Here is a 21,491-nt window from a genome sequence, read left to right on the forward strand (position 1 = left end):
TTCATGTACTTACATGGGGATTTCTGGAACCTCCCTGATGTAGAAATAGTTGAACCCCTCATTGCTCCTATAAACGTACAAAAGATTTGATCATTTGACTGCACAAAATGACTTTAAATAACTGCTCCAGGTCTGTCAAACTCATACCTGTTAACGTATTTTATACAATGTTTTTGTGAAAGAAGTTCAATAAAATCATATGCATAAATTATTATGATTTTCATTCATCATATATTTTTTTGCCTAAATTAACTTAAATTTATTTTATTTCTCTAAACTTCATTTTTTTGGTCGTAAGCAAAATTTAACTTCCGATGGTTTGGTTCCATTATATCTAGCGCTGAATATTTATTCACATTGTGGTATAGTGATACCTCAGTTCTCGACCATAATCCGTTCCAGAACCCTGTTCGAAAACCGATTTGGTCGATCACCGAAAATCGTTTTTGCCATTAAAAGTAATGTAAAATAATTTTAATCAGTTCCAAATCCTTGAAGGCTTACCATGAACGTAAACATGAAGCTAACCCAGGCTAATCGTACGTTCGCATTAACGTAATCTTCCGCACGAAAGATTACGCTAACATGAATGTGTAAAAATAAAAAAATCAGGTCGTTTAGACGTCATTTAGCACCGGGGTCTCCACAACAAGTGGTGAGCGGTTAAAGGATAAAGAAAAGATTTATGAATAGGATTTCTTACCTTTGTGGTGGTCTGCAGAAGCCATGCTCTATTCCCTCGAAAGAAGGGAAACTCGCACATCTTCTTCATATTTTGCTATTATTTCTTTCTTAAATGCAATAGTTGTACGCACTACTCTTCTTTTTTCCCCTGTAGCAACTTTGCTGCTTGCACCGACCTTCTTCCGAGGCATAATTAGGGGTTAAAACACTCCGTTCACCTATATTAAAAACGAAAGCAAAAAGAAGTGCGCGGTCACCTGACAACAGTTCTTCACGAGGGGTGGGGGCAATCTACACTCGTACGCCGCTCAGCATCGCCCCTAGCGTACCGGCGTTCGAACCCCGATTTTCTGAACGAAAAGCGAAGCAAGAATTTCTCTAAATTTTTGGTTGAGAACCGATTTGTTCGAACTGAGAGGCGTTCGAAAACCGAGGTTCCACTGTATAAGAAAATATGAGTGGAGACATGGCAGAGTGAGAAGCTAAAGAGAAAAAGAAAACTATTACATCTATATTTTAAAAAACCAGTGAGTATCTTGAGGAATAGAGCAATGAGTCCAAAGGTGTCATCAAGTCATTGAAATGACGAGTTTAACAAACGCCTTGCAGTCCTGGAAAGAATGTTTGCCAAAAATAATGGAGCCAAAACAAGATTCCCTGTTTGCAAAAATGTAGGTAAGTGAAGGAGTTTAATGCCCTCAGCATACTAACCAACACTACATTTCATGTTGACAATATATGTGTATTATTTGTTATCACAACATCCATTGCAACCTGGTCATCCTAGAAGGGGGAGTACCTCAAGTGTGGTTCCTTCTCAAGGTGTCTTCATTTTCCTCATGTTGAGGTTATTGAGTTTTTCCTTGCCCTCATCTCAGTTTTAGATCAGGGGATGGTGTAATAATAGTCTGACGATTGCAATAATCTGTGGTCTGTGTCTCCCTTTGGGACTCCTTGTGATTAAGGGCTATAGAATAATAAAAATGACTAGTTTTATGCGTTAGACTACTGCTTTTCTTCCTTTAAAAACGCTTACCAACTTAAAAAAGAAAGAAAAAAAAATGTATTATCTTATTTTATTTTCAAATTTAAACAACAGTAAAAGACTAGTATTTTAGTCTACAGCTGCTTCATCGGCGAGACAAAGTCTTTGTGCGCACATAAACCGCTTCAACTGTCGTATTAGGTCTTCGTTTTGGTAAAAGCCACTTGCGATTTTAAACAAGCACAGTCGCTCAGAAGGTAGAGCGCTCGTCTTGGGATCAAGTGGTCGCAGGTTCAATTCCGAGTTGTATGTCGAAGTGTTCTTGGGCAAGACACTGAATCCCTATTGCCCCCGATAAGCCGGTAGTTGCCTTGCATGGCTGACACTGCTATCGGTTAGTTAGTGTGTGTAAAAGGGAAAAGTGTGAAGCACATTGTAAAGCACTTTGGGACGTCTTTATTGACTTGAAAAGCGCTGTATAAATGCTGAACATTTACATGTTGTTTGTTTGTTAATATTCTGGAGACAGATTGTGTTTGTCGTGTAAAAATAAAGTGCTCAATAAATCCATCACTTTTTAATTTAAAAAACGGTTGCCATGTATTCCTCAGTGCTGTTCTACTTTCTTTAGCATGTTTACAATGATTTAATAAAACCCCTATAGTAAACAGAATGTTTAGCCAACCTGCATTGGCTCCCTGTTAGCCGAAGATGTGATTTCAAGGTTCTGTTGGTAGTATACAAAATCATGCATGGACTTGCTCCCTCATATCTTTCAGATTTAATTTCCCGCTATGTTCCGGTCCGATGCCTTCTTTCTGAAAATGCTGGTTTACTAGTGATCCCAAGAGCCAAGAAGAGATCCGCAGGTTCGAGAGAGTTCTCCATTCGGGCCCGGGTGCTGTAGAATGCTCTTCCCCCTGAGATTGGATCTGCAACCTCAGTGGAAATGTTTAAATCTAAGCTTAAAACACACTTTTACTCTATAGCATATGAATAACCTATACTTTTTGTGGACAATATCTTTGTATTATTTGTAATTGCAACATCCTTTGCTTTCTGGTAATCATGAAAGGGGGATACCACATGTGTGGTCCCTTCTCAAGGTTTCTTCATTTTCCTCATGTTGAGGTTTTTGAGTTTTTCCTTGCCCTCATGTTGGTTCCAGATCAGGGAATGGTGTAATAATAGTCTGAAATAATAGTCTGTGCAATAACCTGTGCAGCCCTTTGAGACTCTTTGTGATTAAGGGCTATACAAATAAAAATGACTTGACTTAAAACCTAAGCTTAAAACACACTTCTATTCTATAGCATATGAATAACCTATATTTTATGTTGTCAATATCTGTGTATTATTTGCCCTCATGTAGGTTTTAGATCAGGGGATGGCGTCATAATAGTCTGTAGTTTGCAATAGTCTCTGATCTGTGCAGCCATTTGAGCCTCTTTGTGGTATACAAATAAACATGACTTGACTAAAGTAAAACTTTTCCAGCTGTATTTGTACTGAAATCGCCTATTATCATGTCTTTTAGTCTTTTTTTCATCCTGTCTTGATACATACCACCAGTTTCAGCTGATAGCATCGATTTACATAATGACCGTTATAATTAATTAAGTGACGAGGAATTTAAATGATCGGGACCCCAACCCACTTAGCCTTCCTTCCTCACTCTCTCTTTTGTGTTCCTTAACCCAGGCTGTTATCGATCCCGACCTGCCACGCGACGAAGAGTGGGTCGATACGCCTGGATTCAATCATGTCTAGAGAAAAGACAAGCCAATTCATCGCCATTGTTGACGCTAAATGGAAAACGTGAGGACAGCGCGCCCGTGAGGGCCGCCAAGTGAATTACAAGTAAGTGGCCGGTAGCGTGTTCTTGTGTGCGTGGTGGCCAGAAGACTATGAGGAGCAATTTAACATTTAAAGCATATATTTTCATAAAATTACAAAGCAGTGTTTGTTTTTCGAGTCTATTTATGGGATTGACCTTACAACCTTCATGATACGGAAGTGAACGTTACCCAAGTGGATATTATATAACAAATGCCCTTAAAGTTGACTAATAATGTAACATAGTGTATGAGGCATCAAGTCTTAAGACAAGGTTTAAATGAATAACGTTTTCATAGAATATAATTTTAGATGTAAAACCCACCTGTTTTATCCATTATCCAGGGACATCCATTTTGAGAGTTGGTATCAAGTAATGATGACATTGATAACCAATCACGCTTCACCATCTTTCTGAAAAGGAGCCATGATTGGTTGTTAGCAGAGCTCTAATTGTCCTTCATGTAATCACAAACTCTCAAAATGGCCGTTTATAGATATGGATATTGCTACTTATATAACCTATATAAAATGCTGTTTTTGTACTACAATCTATACTGCAAAGAATTAGTTGTTAAAGGGACAGTGTATAATATTTAGAGCCTCCTAATTGTACGAAAAAACCTTCATCCAGTAAAAATTCATAAAAACAATATTAATTCAAATACTAGGCCAAAATACATGAACTATAATTACCAATGTTCTGTCCTATCTATCTACCTTGGTCATATCCCTCAAGAGGGGTGACCGACAGCAAGACAAACACATACAATAGCAAAGAAAATAAAAAGGGGAAAAAAAATAGCAAAAAAAAAAAACACACACACTAAAATTTTTGGACCATGGCCAACCCAAATGTCCAAACAAGTTAGGCACCTCGGCACCTAAGTTGGTCATGCTTTTGTCCCTCCAGATGAACGGAAAACAAGAAAGCGGCCATGTCACTCGGGTCAGAGTGACACAACAACAGGGCCCGAAAACTTTCACTGATTTACCCCTGCCGCATCATACAGGTGCCCTGCCCATCCCATAGAACGCGTCCAAAAATCCCACTATCCTTTATACCAATGCTAGTTACAAAAACTCATAAGCCGAGAAATTTGTTTTACTTTAACCCCACTTCAGTCGGCGCCATGTTTGTCTGTCATCCTGCTGCCATGCACTGCTGTGTATCACCGCCCCTTGCTCGTACCAGAAAACACTGTCATCTAGTGGTCAAATATTACACATTGGGGCTTTAAGGAATAATTTGGGTTGCTTTAAAAAAAAAAATCAAAACTGGGGTTTAATTGTTTCCTTTAGTCAAAAAAATTAGAGGACATCCCTGGGATAGGATGTTAATCCGTTCTGAGGTGGCGATCGCAAAGCGAAATTGCCAAATAGCAGGGGACAACACTTATGATAATGCATGACATTTGACAAAATGGTATAAAGGAAGTACTACTTTATTGTATTATACTCATACAAAATTAATACATCTACTGTAAATCTTTGATTTTTAACATTCTATAGAATCTAACATATAAAATTTGAAGATATAGTGAAACCTTAATCCCTATTATTAGTAAAAGCATAATGGCTTAGTGTTGCAGGGCATTCTTCTTGGGCGAGGTTGTCTAGGCCGTAGTTTGTTGAAATAAACGCCAAGGAGCCACTAGGGAGTGCCAAAGAGCAATATGACCGCATGCAGCTCCAGAGCTGCTCGTAGATGAAAGCAGATGTTTATCTATTTTTATGGTATTTATTGGGGGTGCCTTGACATGGAAAATAGCTTAAGACACTCCCCGGGGGCCGAAAGTACTACTGTTTAAAATTTCATGAAAATCGGTTCAGTCGTTTCGGAGCCTATAAGGCACAAACGCATACGTGCGTAAATCAGGATTTATATAATAGTCTAGACTAAATAACTCTAGATATAAAGCAAGTAAGCACCAACTACCGACAGATTTTATTACAATTTAGGACAGTTTCTAAGGATTAAGTTGTAAGTTTTCCTTGACCACTAGGGTTATTGGGACAGCATTTCCTGTGATGTGTCTTGGGCAAGTAGAGCCTGGTGGCACCCATCTCTCTCGAACCGGGGACTTTTCGCATGTTAGGCAAATGTGCAGGGTTGGGTAGGGTTACTTTAACTGGATTACTTTCAATTACTTTTGGATTACTCCAATACCAAATATGCTAATATGTGAATTTCCCTCCGGGGATGAATAAAGTATCTATCTATCTATCTATCTAATAAAAGACAAAATAAACTAAATATGAATAAAATGATGACTCACAACACGCGGTAAGCTTTCTCTCCTGGCTTTGATCTCTTTGATCTCTGGCAAAACTAACATAAAATGCGACAGAAACAAAATGAAAATAAATCCAGCTTGCAAACATCAGTTTTGCCGTTCCATGTATTGAGTTACTCCCCAAGCCTGCACAAAATTCAGTCATTTTATTCATATTTAGTTTCTTTTGTCTTTTATTAGCATATTTGGTATTTGAGGAATCCAAAAGTAATTGAAAGTAATCCAGTTAAAGTAACCCTGCCCAACCCTGCAAATGTGCTAACCACTGCACTACGGAAACTTTTTGGACAAATAGCCTGTAGTAAGAATTAATCTATTAAAGGTAATGTCAGTAAATTCAAAATGTTCTACTTGCTGACGCCCTCTTCTGGCTGAAATCATTGCAGCCTCTGTCAAGCTCCTTTTGTTCTGCATGCAAGTACATGACTTTATTAAACACGCTCCAAAAAAACTCTTGCTTTTTTGTCTTTTTGGGGGTTTCAGTTGGCATTTGGACTGTATTTGAAACGGTCCTTTTCTTAATTTCACCAGTTTCATTCTACAATTACAGAAAACCGAGAGCACGCATGTGAAACCACTAAATGTCATCACTTGTTCTAAATTAATAACGGCTGCCTCGCTCAACAATGTATTGGATAGAATAGTGACACAGTTCAATTCACGCTCATGCTAAATCAATAAAATTTGAAATATACCAAAGGTAAACACAACAAGATTTGATGCTTTATTCAGTAGCACAAAAAAAGCTTATGGACCAGTAACAAACTGATTCTCGCTTTAGCCAACAGTCTTTGCTGTTTATGAGTATTTCTGCTACTGCATGGACGAGTAAAAAAAAAACAGACGTTTTTGTATGGACGGGAGAGTGTCAGACACGAGATTTCCGCTCCTCTTCTTCATTTTCAAGTTGGTATGCTGGCTTGTAGCGCTTGATCCCCCTGCTGTCGACCACCTGCAGCGCCGTGTTTCTAAACGTGTTGTCCATACTGCCTAGTGACGTGTACCTGCATCGAAGTGGGAGAAATGCACGCCGTTAAAAGACTGGAGTATAAGTCGCACCAGCCATAAAAAGGCATAATTAAGAGGGAAACAACATTTAAGTAGCACTCAGAGTATAAGCCTCATTTTTGGGGGAATTTATTTTGTAAAATCTAACACTAAAAACATACATGTCACCTTAAAAGGCTATTTGAAATTAAAATAACAAAGAACACGATATACTAACATTACACGTACGTGCATGTCTTAGACACGCTCGTCTGTAACGACGTAACATATTAAGAGTTAATCAGAAACGAAGTCTCGAATTTTATTTTTGTCTTAAGTATTTTTCTTTGTGTTTATCATTTCTTCCTCATGCCATGAGGCTCTTTATCTCCACCCGGGGCAGTAAAAGCCCACATTAAACCCCACCCCCACATTTGCATCTAACCCTATTTTTATTACAGTGTGTATTTTCCGTAGCACTATTTAAATATTCTATAGCAAAACGGTATATTGGGTATTTTTGTATTCTATATCTTTATTTTATTATTCTATTTTTTCAACACAAGGATACTGCTGGAAGTGTGAATTTGCCTTCGGGGATGAATAAAGTATCTATATATCTATCTATCTACCCTGGAGTGCCCAGTCTTATCTCGTTGCATACAGATCATGCTTACCACTCCAAATCACAAAATCCAACAAAATTTTCATCCAAGGTGTCACTTTTACCGGTAAACAACTCCTCCACTTCCGCCTTTCGATTTTACGTCGCTTACGTCAGAGTCCTCATCACCTGTGCTTTTCACCAGTCTTTTACAAGTTTCAAGACCCTAACCTTTCTTACTGATTTTCAGCTGCATATTTCACTATTTGCAGCTTGCATCCTGCAGAATATGATTGTCTCTTCGGTGCCATTTTGTTTAGTTGTGGCGAAAAATGTCCCTCAGCGTGAAATGCCCACACCCAGCACACGACACTCGCGCAAACGTCACAAAAATTACTTTGAATCTAAATTTGGGGGGAAATATCATATATTATAACAGTAAAACACAGAGTACTTGCACCTTGTATAGAAATCAATTTCCAGCAGGTTGAAAATATTTAATTTGGCGAAATGACGCCTTATCTTCTGAACATTCGTGTCCCGATTAGTTAGAAAAAAGGGACATTTTTCGGCACAATACGGCAAGGGTGAAATTATCCACACAGGCGTAGAGCGCCCTCTGGTGGTTTCGTGTGAAAATAACACGTGAAATGATGAAGCTGGTAATGATGTGTTAAAGATTTCAAAGATAATTTAACGGAGTTCAAGTCCTGCGACATATACCGTAGTTTGGAAAACACAGTACATGATTTAGAAAAACTAGGTTCTTACCCTTTATCATATAGAATGCAGTAGGGAACATATAAAGTCCTCAAGAAGGACCAAATGTCATGGTAGGTCCAGTCCTGTGATGAATAAAGTCACATTGAAATGGATTAGGAGGTGTCCAAACAACTGCCTGGGGGTCTTCTGTGGCCAAACGAACATTTTCAAGTTCTTGCGCATATAGAATGTGTTTATCCACTGTACATTTTTTTAAATGTCCAAAGATCCCCAAAAATAACATAATAAAATTTCTATTTCATGCAAATTTCCAAAACTAACCTTAAAGAACTATAATTTTTATCTGTTGAAAAATAAACAAAGAACGCAGGTTTAGTGGTTCTTGATAAAATGCAATTGAAAAAAAGAAGTGGCTTTTCAATTTTCCTCTACATAGCCCTTGGCCAAAAACTCATCTGATAGAAAATTAATATCTGGATGGATTGATAGTTTAACTGGCAACAATTTGAATCACAAATTAAACGTGAACTCATTTCATACAAGGTCAATTGTTTGAAAACTATTTTAGATATGAAATTCTACGAATCCTAGGAATTCCAGCTCCTTAACAGTAAATATTAGCCGTTTTTATCGGCTTTCAAAAATAATCATTAACTTTGAGTTAAATAAAGAATATTTCACTTATGTCTTTCACAATCTGGTGGTTTTCATATTTTAAAAAAAAAAATATTCTAAATGCAAATCCTCCTGTGCGGAGTTTGCATGTTCTCCCCATGCTTGCGTGGGTTTCCCCCAGGCATTCCGGTTTCCTCTTATATTCCAAAAACATGTATGTCAGGTTAATTGTCTGGTTCAAATTCTGCTTAGGTGTGAATGGGCGAATGAATTGTCTTTCACCGTGTGCCCTGCGACTGGCTGGAAACCAGTTAATGGGTGTCCCCTACTCACTGCCTGAGGATAGCTGGGATGGTCTCCAGCACCGCCGCGACCCTACTGAGGAAAGTGGTGCGGATAATGAATGTATACTAAATATAGTTTAGCCACTTATTTGATTGTTACTCTTTCAAAATTGTTGACAAAATTTCTCCCGTTTTTGGAGTTGTATTTAAAGTGAATATTTGAAAGGTAGATTCTCTCAGGCAAGAATGCTGATTATTTTACAAAATGTTTACAAAGTCTTATAACATATTCATCCATACATACATCCATTATCTGCACCACTTATACTCAATGGGGTCGCGGGGTACTGGAGCCCATCGTCGCCATCTTCGGGCAGTGGGCAGGGGACACCCTGAACTGGTTGCCAGCCAGTCGCAGGGTACACAGGGACAGACAATTCGCTAGCTCATACACCTAGGGACAATTTGGAACAGCCAATTAACCTGACATGCATGTTTTTGGAATGTGGGAGGAAACCCACGCAAGCAGGGAGAGAGCATGCAAACTCCACACAGGAAGGTTTGATCTCATGGCCACAGAACTGTGCTGTGGCCGCCGTGCCTCTCTCATTCATCCATATTTTCTAAAATAGCACTATTCTGTTTTAAGATATGGTGAACCCTCACTATTATGCGGTTGAGTTTTAACGGTCTCGCTACTTCACTGATTTGCATCTTGCAATGTGTTCTGCATTCTGATTGGTTAAACAGGTCTCTACTTCAATAAATAGGTTTCTACTTGACGGATTTCGCCTATCAGTGGTTCTTTGTGATGAATGAGAGTTCACTTAACAATGATTAAAATAAAAAGATTTTAGTGTATATTGTTTATTTAAAAAAAACAGTATATGCTAACCAACTAGTATGGAAAAATCGTTTAGTGTAGATTTAATTACAACTACTTTATTGTTCTAAACGACCTACACCAAGATTGTAACAAAAAATCCACACTGACAATTTTTATAACAGTAAATGGAGTTACATTGTTATTCAAAAATGAATTTCCGGTAAATTTAATCTGCCGGAATTGCTTTATATTAAATGGCACATCCTGTTTAAGTGTACTGTATTTATTGGAGTATTACATGTAGATTTTTTTTTTCGTATTAAAGAAAAAAAATCAAAGTTTGGGAGCGTGTTATAAATGAAGGCTTCAGTGATACACTTAGATGTATTTGTAAATTAGTTGCGCAATCATAATTTTTAGGATTTGCTATGACGTATGCTATTTGATCACAGGTTACTTTAAATCCCTGCTATTGCATACCTGGCAGCTAGGTTTAGAATATGCCTTGCCTCAACGTTTGTCTCTGCCTATGCTTAGTTTGAGCTGAAAAAAATGAAAAATAATTGTACAGTATACCCATTCCTAATTGAGAATTAGGAGTGTGCATTAAACATTTCTGCGCGCTATACTAGAATGAATAAAAATCGATTAAATATTTGTGTTGCTTATGTGACTTACCAATAAAGGGTTGACTCTCATATAAGACGGCCAGCCGGGGTCAGTTGGACACATGGGCGTCAATGTGTGAGAGTAAGGGTCGCTCCTCCTGGTCCCCATTAGGACGGCTTTCAACTCGGGCTTCCGTTCTTGCACCTCGCTCAGCGCTTGCCGAATGCTGCCCTCCACGGAGAACAGATCCAAGTCGTATCTGAGGGAGGAGCGTTGCCAGATAGTGAGACTTGGAAATTCATGTCTGAACATCCTGACGAACATTTTGGGGATGTTTAAGGAGGTTAGATAATAGTTATTCCTCGTTTTTTGCGTTCCAAAAAGGTTCTGCCAAGTAGAAACCTTTATATATTTATTAAATATGCATTAAAACTAACTACACACAATTTAAAGGCTCAAGTTTTTGTTTAACAAATAGAAGTACTGTACTTTTTAATGGTTTTTGTTTGTTTTCTTTTTTTTTTACAAATAGCTTCTGTACTGTCAAATTATATACATTTTTTAATTTCAGGACACTTCACTTTTACTTTACATGAGACTTTGTTGCCATCATGTGAACATTATGGGAAACTGCATTTACTTTCCTTAGGCAGGGGTCAGCAAAATAAAATGACGAAAGAGCCATATTATGCACAGACTGCTGTCACTGTCTTGTACTACGGACAGACTGAAGAGATCTTTTCTTCCTCATGCCATGAGGCTCTTTAACTCCACCCGGCAGAGTAAAGGCCCACATTAAACCACACCACCTACATTGGATATAACCGAATCTTACTGCAATATGTATTCTGTGTAGCACTATTTAGTTACTTTATATAACACGCTACAGTGGGCATTTTCACGTCTCACTGGGTATTTGTATATTGTATTCTTTTGGCTTTATTATTGTACTGTTCTCAGCTCAGGGATGCTGCTGGAAATGTGAATTTCCCTTCAGGGATGAATAAAGTATCTATCTATCTATCTATATTGCCATACGGGCGGCAGTAGCTAAGGAGGTAGAGCGCTCGTCTTGGGATCAAGGGATCCCAGTTCGAATCCCGGCTCGTCCGTGTTACATGTCGAAGTGTCCTTGGGTAAGACACTGAACCCCTAACACCCCCAATAAGCAGGTTAGCGCCTTACATGGCTGCAAGGCCGCTATTGGGAAATGTGGAGCACATTGTAAAGCGCTTTGGGAAGTCATTGACTTGAAAAGTGCTATATAAATGCAGATCATTTCATTTCATATTGGACCAAAGTGGATGTAGGTTTTTTTTCAAGCTACCGCAATGTCATTGACACACAGGGACATTGGCAGAAAAGGGGCAGGGCGACTGATTAGCTAATCAGAATGCAGAACACAATACAAGACGAAAATCTGCAAAGTAGGAAAACCGCGATAAGTAAACCACGGTACAGTAAGTGATTGTATTATTTCTTTAAGAGTTTTATTGTTGTATTTCTATAGTATTTTTTCAGAATAAAAGCTAAAGGATTTGGTTCTTGTTTTAAAACACTTAATTTAGTATTTTGTTTTGTTGTAATTTTGTAGGATTCGGTGTCAGGACCAGAACAGATACAGGACCCAGTCGCGTGACGTTCTCACACAAGCCTTTTATTTTACGGGAAATGGTGAGTCATGCACGTTAGGAAGCCGGTCTGGCGTGGAAGGACAGGAAGCCAGAGACCGACGAGATCGATAACGAATCAGGGTAGAGAAAATAAACAGGAGAAACTAGATGGGAACAAAAACTGGAGAAACTAGGACAAAAATAGACTGAAAACAAAACTGGAACCCGAAATTAAACAGTACAAAAATAAACGAGAACAATACCGGACTGGAAATATCACAGGAAAACGAGATCGAGTCAGAACCCACGTATTGTGGGGCATAAGTTCTTTTGACGGGCTGACACCGAAGCAAGAGAGCGCTGAGCTTTATACAAACAGAAAATCAATCTCTCAACAAGCCGCAGCTGGCACCACACGGGCGGGGCCAAATGGGCACCATGGCAACCGTGACACACACGGGCAGGGCCAATTGGGCACCACGGCAACCGTGACACACACGGGCGCGGCCAATTGGGCACCATGGCAACTCTGACATTCTGTAGTATTTCTGTTGTAGTATTTTATATGACGGACAATGTGGACAAAATTTGCACCCAAAAACATGTTTTTATCTGGAGTTCTTGATTTTATTCACTGTTGGTGCTCCCGATAAGCAGGTGGGAGCCTTGCATGACCGACGCCGCTATCGGTGTGTGTGTGTGTGAATGAATGAGTGTGAAGCACATTGTAAAGCGCTTTGCCCCAATGACTTGAAAAGCGCTTTATAAATGCAGACCATTTACCAATACTGTATAGTGGTCAACCACACCACTGTATTCACTTTCATTACAGCGTAAGCACTTAAGAGTAGAAAGATGACTTCACCTTTTTATAGTGTCCTGAAGGAAGCGCTCCATTTCTGAGAATGGAGAAACAATGCGAATGTAAAGCGCTTTCATCTTGTCTTTACTGTCCGGGAAGCGCCTGGAAGCAGAAACAAAACTTACAAACAAATAAACAACAAAAATAACATGACACAGACTCCTTGTGGCTATCTCCCAGAATGTGTCCGGCGTCATGTTTTTCCTTTTGAAAAAAAAAAATTCTCATTTCATCTTAAGGCCTGGATCATTTATCTTGTGTGCAGCACAGTGTGGGGCGCTTCTTTTTCTCACCCCTACCTCTTCAGTACAGCGTAGTAGAGATGCAACAGCGCCGTGCAGTCTTTGCCGCCATTGAAACCGACGCAGAGTTCCTCCGTTGAATACTGATCCAGCGCCGCTTCCATCGTTTTCAGAGCCGACGCAACTTTCTTGCCCAGCGGAGTGCCTACGGGGAAGCGCACCCGCCGCGAGAGATAATTCAATGATGCCGGTGCGTTTTGTACATACCAATATTCCCGCTATTCACTTTCAATCTTAACAAAGGTTTTCATTTGCTTTGACAGTTATGAATTCTTTATTATAGGACCAGGTTTTGGTACCAGTCAGGGGTCCTCTCTGAAGTCAGAGTTGTGAGAGGTAAAATGGCAAAATTTGGACTGCTGTTTTGGAATAAAAATGTTGTCATTTTGATTTTAATGATACATTTGAAAAAGTCCGTGCATTTTCCAATATGGATTTGGGTGAGATGCAACTGCAACTCAATGTTGATTACCAATTGAAAGCAGTCTAAACATTGCCCTTTGAATAAAATTACATTTGTGTAATATTTAGGGAATCAGTCTACAGCAGCTGATACAAGTAACGCTCTCTTGTGGCCGTTTCGGGAACTAAATGTGTGAATGATTCCGATGAGGATAGATTAAAAAAAAAAAAAAAAAACTATATTGTAGTTTATAAATCTTTTTTTCAAAATGATCAATAATTTATTTCTGGTACTTCATTATCTGCCTAGTATGTACTCAAAACCAGGGTTGGGTAGGGTTACTTTAACTTGATTACTCTCAATTACTTTTGGATTACTCCAATACCAAATATACTAATAAAAGACAAAAGAAACTAAATATGAATAAAATGACTAAATTTTGTGCAGGCTTGGGGAGTAACTGAATACATGGAACGGCAAAAAGGATGTTGGCAAGCTGTTTGGATTTATTTTCATTTTGTTTCTGTGGCATTTTATGTTAGTTTTGCCGGAGATCAAAGAGATCAAAGCCAGGAGAGAAAGCTTACCACGTGTTGTGAGTCATCATTTTATTCATATTTAGTTTATTTTGTCTTTTATTAGCATATTTGGTATTAGAGTCATCCAAAAGTAATTGAAAGTAATCCAGTTAAAGTAACCCTACCCAACCCTGCTCAAAATTATGAAAACTATATATCTTGCGACTTAATTGGATTTTTTTGTTGCTATGAGATGCCATTACACTGATTTTCATTGCACTTTTGTTACAATGCAGTATTTTTCATTTCACCATTATTACAACTTGGTCCAGCCTCGTAGGACTAGTTTGGATCCCCTAACCACAAGGGTCATAGGGGCACCAGTTCCTGTGCTGTGTCTTGAGAAAGTACGGCCTGGTGGCGCCTCTCACTCTCCAGGCCATCATGTAAATATAGTTTTTTTAAATAAATATTTGTAGGTAACATTTTTTTTTTATTATTTTACATAACGTGAGGTTCATCGAGAATGGGCTGACATGATTATCTGCCATCTTGCTGCTATGAGTACCTCCAAAAACCTCAATAAATTTGTATTTTTCTTCCTTGTCCTTTGTAGCACTGCTTTTCGGTTGCACTACACAATACAGTGACGGCTAATGTTCACATAACAAATTACCCCTTCAAAGGCATGCTGTTTTTTCCGTATTCAAATCCCATTCGTGGCTCAATACAAATGTAGGCCCTCTACTTGATCTCTTACCGCTGTTGGCTAGCATGTACACCTCAGCGGTGGCAATGGACACCGGGTCCTTGACTAAAGGCACCACGCTTCCCTCAGGCAGCTCATCAATCAGCTGCGCCCGAGCTTTGTCCACCTCCTCCGGGCTGTCCGAGTCCAGGACCAGCTTGACCCGGTGATAGTTGCTCAGCCAGTCGGGGTAAGACCCCAGGGACACCTTGCGGCCCCAGGAGGCTTGCAGTTTAGTGAGCACAGGAGCGATCGTGGTCTCGTCCTCTGCTACAAATACCTAACAATGAATCACAACGTGTGTTCATACACATTAGTGGATCAAAATAATATAATCGGTCTTACCTCACGAGTGTGGAAAGTGGTTCCCGAGCTTGCAAAAATATGTTCTAACCCGTTAAATGCTCTTTCCAATAGAGACGGTATTCCCGGGAAGATGTAAACATTATGTACACTCACCTGTGAAAAACGTATTAAAACAGAATTGATTTAGCTGTTCACAGAAAAATCACACTGAAATCCAAACAGGGTGATCTAATAATAACTAATAACTTATAATAACTTCCTTTGTATTGTCATTCTTTGTAACAATGTACACAGAACGAAATGTCGATACATCTGACCCGTTGTAGCGAGTCGATGCAGCCGCAGCCAGAGGGCGCCGCCATTATACCAATTAGGTATGTCTCGGTCGAGGCGCGAACCAGCGACCTCCCAGTCTCAAAGCGGGCACACTACCATCTAGGCTACTGAGCTGGTCATGTGTTTGATTCATCAAATTTAAATAAGAGTCTGCATGGAATATTAACAAATAAACACGATAGAATAAATTAAAACCAATCAAATATGTTCGTTCTCTTTGGTAGGTATTTGTAGTTATTTTGGATCTAGATTATTTTCCTTATTTATTTTTAGAAAAATACAAAACCAATACATAAAATGAGAAAAACAATTAATTTTGAATTGTATTTATTTTCCATTATTGGACAATTTATCATAAGAATTTTTTTAATATAGTTTAACTTTTATTGTTTAAAAAAAAAATACATAAGTGATTTTTTTTTTCTTAATCTACTTTAAAAAATGTACTATAACTTTTTCTAAATCATTTATTAAAAAAATGATAATATTTTGAATGAGAAAAATATATATGGCAATTCATTTTGCTCATTTTCAGTAACTTTAGTTTATTTTTCCCATGATATTACTATAAGTGGGCAGCATGGAGGTGCAGTGGTTAGCGCATGTGCAGCACAGTTCTGAGGTCATGAGATCGAACTGTCCTGTGTGGAGTTTGCATGTTCTCCCCATGCTTGCGTGGGTTTCCTCCGGGCACTCCGGTTTCGTCTCACATTCCAAAGAACATGCATGTCAGGTTAATTGCCCGTTCCAAATTGTCCCTAGGTGTGAATGAGCGAGTGAATTGTCTGTCCCTGTGTGCCCTGCGACTGGTTGGCAACCAGTTCAGGGTGTCCTCTGCCCAATGCCTGAAGATAGCTGGGATGGGCTCCAGAACCCCCGCGACCCTACTGAGGATAAGTGGTGCAGATAATGGATGGATGGAAGGGTTACTATAAGAATATAGTTTTCAAAGAATATTCACAATGAACTAAATTATCTGCCACTTTTTAAATTATTTTTACCTATTTGTCCTGACAGTCTTTCATCTGCCTTTTCTCAATTAAGTTTTGATCACATATTTTCCCTGGAGTGTCATAGCTAATCTCATCGCAAATGTGTGACAACGTTGGTATCAAAGACAAAGACGATTACATTCAAGAGTAGGTTTTTCTTTTTTTTTTGCAAATTGTACTGAACACTAGAGTGGTGTTCTCACAATGGAATGCTTCTCAATGTTAAACTTAGAATAGGTTACTAACGAATTTTGTACACAAAAGCCAACAGCACACTACACCAGTTGCACTTGTTTCAGTTGTAAATGCCAATATCTAAAACTTGCAATTTCAGATTGTGGGTGTCATCGCAAAAGGTATCCTGATAGCCAGCAATGGGAAAGCACTTTATAAAACACGCTAAATAATAATCTTGATTTAACCGCACCTAAGATGAAGACATTTAAAATATGTTTTTTTTTTTTTTAAACAGTCAATAGTTGGGCTTAAAAAAAGTCTAATACCAGGGAACACATAGGGAGAGCTTTTACAAAGTAGAGAAAATGTCACAGTGACACTGACATTAAAGAGAACTAACTGTTCGTCCTGCAAAATTTGTTGGAAAATTTAGAATTGAGCTCTTCAGGGAGGCTGTGAGTGTTGTACAAGTAACTGTCTGAAATGTGTAACAACAAAATCCCGTCAGTGTAGAAAACATGTATGTTGGTGCAGTGATTGCAAGCCAGGAGAAAATATTCTGTGAAGAAAGAAAAGAGTTGTTCATATGACAATTAAATTAGTGATTATTTTTTTATGGGGTTTTTTTAAACGAAAAGGAGGATATATGCTAAAACATATCCTGGGCTCACCCACCAGTGGATATCGGAGAGGTTTTCCCGTCTGAGAGTCCGTTCCGAAGTTGAGCTTGGCCGATTTGGGCACCATAGCTAACTTCATGGCTGGATTACTTTCATCCACTGCCCCGAAGAACTCTTCGACCAGCTTCGAGAGTTCGGGGTGGAGATGAACCTCCTCCTTGAAGGCCATGGCAACACTTTCAAAGGTGACGTCATCATGGGTCGGGCCGATACCCCCCGAGGTGATGAGGTGGGTGTGCTGAGAAGAGAGGAGAGCCACTTCTTTGGCGATCACCTCCTGGACGTCTGGAAGGACTGTGATGCGCTGAACGGACACGCCCAGCTTCCGCAATGCCCGTGTGAGAAAGGCGCTGTTGGTGTCCACTGTGTGGCCCTGAACAATTGAAAGATAGCCGTCACATTTAGAAGTTGCCTGACCACATCTGCTTAAACCGTAATGTAATAGTACAATTTGTGGTCTGTCTTTATCTAGGACTAAAAGGTTTTATTTTATCACCCCAATTTTAGCTGACTTGCACTGGGTCCCTGTCCGTTGAAGATGTAACTTTAAGGTTCTGTTTCTAACATCCAAATGTTTGCATGGACCTGCCCCCTTTTGTCTTTCAGATTTAGTCGTGCCCTTACGTTCCTGCTCGGAACCTCCGCTCATAAAATGTTGGTCTAGTGTGACTCAAAGAGCCAAGAAGAAATCCGCAGGCCCCAGAGTGTTTTCTATTTGGGGCCTGATGCTGTGGAATGCTCTTCCCCCTGAGATAAGATGCAACCTCCGTGGAAGTATTTAAATCTAGACTTATGAGACACTTTTATTCTATAGTTTATGACCGATTTTGACCTCAAACTACTGATTTCCTATCAATTCCTGCTGCCTGGCTGGTAGTGCAGAGAGGGAAAAGGAAAAATCAGGATTAGTCAGCCAACCAACACCTGGACCTGAGACATGGCTTCATCTGCATTGGCCAGCTGGCTGAGATGGGAAGCTGCGTTTTAGTTATTACCTGTGTTTATTGTTAATATTGACTATGTTTTCTGTATTGTTGTTCATACAACATTCATTGCATCCTAGTCATCCTAGAAGGGGGATTAACTATTGTGTGTCTCCTTCTCTAGGTGTACAGTATTATTTTCCTCGAACTGGGATTTTTGACTTTTAGATCAAGGGATGTTTTAATTGTGGCCGGTGCAGTCCTTTCAAGACCGTTTGTGATTAATTGCTATATAAATAAATGTGTCTTGACTAGAAACTTAAACGTTGCCTTGAGGGTCTTGCTGGATGAAATTCAAACATTCTGATGCGGAGACATGACATAGATGTGTCACAGTTGTGTTGTGTATGGAAATTAGAGGGGGGGTACTTGTAATTCTGCTTAAAGCTGGCATTTCAGGTCAAATTATTCACCCACCTTTAGTATCTCATCACCAATGATGAGAATAGCCGCGGTAGAAGCCTCTGCACTGGCTGCCATTGTGGACATGGCTACTTTGCCCAGCTGAGCAGCCAGTTGCCTCACGCGCACCTCCGCCCGACTCAGCTTCACAAATCTTGGACTACCAGACAAAGAAATAAGCAATGGCAATGCCTTATATTAAAGTAACAATAAGCCTCTAAAATGATTAGAAACAAAATCCAGACAGTGCAATACTTTCGTATTGAGAAGGGGTCTCAAATGTGATGCCCGCAGGCACCAGGTAGCTAGCTCCCTAAAAGCACCTGAGTAGCTTGTGGACTGGTTCTAAAAAAAACTCATCAATGTTGTGTCATAGTGGTTTTCTAGAAAATGTGTTTTCTTACTGGCATGATAAATCAGTGACATGATCAGTGCCTTTAAAAAACAATGTTTTAGTGGTTAAATGTGCTCCTTTTAACCCTTCTCTAGTAATTACAACCTGGTAACAAGCGATGTAAATACCCTAAATTTCCAAATGGAATTGTTTTTCCCCAGAGATTTATTGTGAAGGTGCTGTATCTGGGTCAGATTAGATTTCTTCTGCTACTGGTAAACATGGAAACCAGTACCAACTTTAATGTGGAAGATCTAACGCTTACCCCAGAAAAATGGCCTGGTGGGATGTGTGTCCCAAGGCTGTTCTTGCCCAAGACACAACACAGGAAAGGAGTGCCCCGAACGACCCTGGCGGTTAAGGGATACGCGAACCGCGAATAACAAATGTAACAGATTTGAAATTTGATTGTTTTTAGTTTTTTTTTTATTCTCACAAAATCCGTGTTTTTGTTATATAATATTTATAATAACCGTTCTGATATAATAATAGCAACAATAACAACAAGTTAACCATAGTTTTAAACGCAGTATTTCCAATCTCCCTCATATCCCATTTTCTTCATCCCTGTATTTCGCCAGTAATACAAAAAAGCATTAGAGGAAAGGGGGATTTGTAAAATGTATTTAATAGGGAAGATAAAGGAGTAGGGAAAATAAGCATTTGCTTCTGACTACCCCTTTTCGAAAATGTTATGTGACATTATTTTGTTGTTGACTCATTGTTTTTGTCCTGTTTTTATTTTAATGTTCTAAATAAAAGTTTTCGTTTATTCATTCATTCATTCATTCATCAAAACCTCTGATACATCATTCATTTGTTAAGCCATGGGCGAGTGCGACTGTCGTTTTCGTTTGGCACTTTATGGGCTTCTGCGCTTGCCGTACCTTCAGCTCTATCACCTTGTGCTGAAGGGAATACTGTAAACCGAGTGACTGTGAACCCTTGTTTCGCACATGATTGAGGGTCGTTATACAAACATAGTAACAACATAGTAGTAAGATAAGTTTTAGAATTTGCACTTAAACTGGTAGCCCCTCGTGCTAATCAGTAACAAAAAAGTAGCTCTCATGTTTAAAAAGGTTGACGACCCCGGGTATAGAGATAGACCGTGAGTGTATATACTGCAAGGAATTTGAGTCTTACATCAACATGAAGAATCCATAGGGAGTGTTTTAAATTATTACACAGCAGCTCAGGTCTCCTTGCTTTTCTCGACAGCTCCTGCAAGGAAGAAACTACGAAAAGACATATAAGTGGAGGCGGATATAAAAGCAGATCAAAGTGAATTATGTTTGTAATCTTGACACGACTGCGTAATTGCACTGATTTCAAATTAATTACGTGAGTAGTAAGCAATGGGCAGCACGGCGGCGCAGTGATTAGCACGTGTGCGGCACAGTTCTAAGGTCTTGGGAACCTCCTGTGTGGGTTCAAATCCAGCTACCGGACTTCCTGTGCGGAGTTTGTATGTTCTCCCCATGCTTGCGTGGGTTTCCTCCGGGCACTCCGGTTTCCTCCCACATTCCAAAGACAAGCATTTCAGGTGGATTGGCCGGTCCAAATTGTCCCTAGGTGTGAATGCGCAAGCAGTTGTCTATCCCTGTGTGCCCCACCAGTTCAGGATGTCCCCTGCCCACTGCCCGATGATTGCTGGGATGGGCTCCAGCACCCCCGCGACCCTACTGAGGATAAGCGGTGCAGCTAATGAGATGAGATGAATAGTAAGCAATGTAGTGAATCACATCAGCAAAGCATTCTTCCCATTAATTATGAGAACTGCGTGTTGATTCTTGCTTTTTGTGTCAATTTGAAATCCTTTAATTGACATTTTGACTTTAGAGACAAACATTACCTCAACGGCAACACTAGATGACTTTCTCGAGATATGACCCGTCCTCTCTCCTAGTGGTTACATGATCCAGAGGTAATGAGTAATCTAAAAGCGCGCTAGCTTCCTACACGCCATTAGGTTTCACTTCAAGAGCTTTATTCTTGCATTTTGTTATGAGGTTAGTTACTAAAGACTCTTCTTCAAGAGACTTACTGATTTCGCGTGTGTTCCGTGTTCAGACCGCTGCGTCAATGTCAATTACATGACGTAACAACATTTGTCCAATCAGCAACAGGAACTGTAGGTGTTTTAGGCAATTTACCCAATCAAACTTATGAAGGCGGGTCTTAGCGTGAAGATGCGGAAGTAAACAGAACGCCGCTTCTGTCTTCTGTTTATGAAACACATTAGAAGAAAGGACTTCTATTTTTTTTATGATCATAAGAGTCAAATGTTGAACAATGACGATAGAAAAATTGAGGAAAAAACGC

The 21,491-nt window shown here is 39.4% G+C and overlaps 1 protein-coding gene across 3 annotated transcripts; it reads right to left on the minus strand.

The window, feature by feature from the left end:
- Nucleotides 1-6,502: 6,502 nt before the first annotated feature.
- Nucleotides 6,503-21,284, minus strand: flad1 (flavin adenine dinucleotide synthetase 1). Of its 3 annotated transcripts, none has more exons than XM_088327437.1 (11): nucleotides 21,214-21,284; nucleotides 20,313-20,404; nucleotides 18,788-18,932; nucleotides 17,383-17,760; nucleotides 15,242-15,355; nucleotides 14,909-15,176; nucleotides 13,225-13,372; nucleotides 12,929-13,027; nucleotides 10,520-10,709; nucleotides 8,165-8,238; nucleotides 6,503-6,806 (listed from the first exon to the last, which is right to left on the minus strand). In XM_088327437.1, the coding sequence occupies exons 2-11, from the start codon at nucleotides 20,318-20,320 to the stop codon at nucleotides 6,671-6,673; spliced, it is 1,560 nt and encodes a 519-aa protein (XP_088183563.1). In that variant the 5' UTR covers nucleotides 20,321-20,404; nucleotides 21,214-21,284; the 3' UTR covers nucleotides 6,503-6,670. The 3 variants fall into 3 exon arrangements, with proteins under 3 accessions (XP_088183563.1, XP_088183564.1, XP_088183565.1); XM_088327438.1 differs by lacking the exon at nucleotides 21,214-21,284 and adding an exon at nucleotides 21,022-21,205; XM_088327439.1 differs by lacking the exon at nucleotides 20,313-20,404 and having other exon boundaries at nucleotides 21,214-21,282.
- Nucleotides 21,285-21,491: the final 207 nt, after the last annotated feature.

Source organism: Urocampus carinirostris, chromosome 2 (assembly GCF_059441175.1).
Source record: "Urocampus carinirostris isolate Australia breed hairy pipefish chromosome 2, RoL_Ucar_1.0, whole genome shotgun sequence".
Taxonomy (NCBI): domain Eukaryota; kingdom Metazoa; phylum Chordata; class Actinopteri; order Syngnathiformes; family Syngnathidae; genus Urocampus; species Urocampus carinirostris.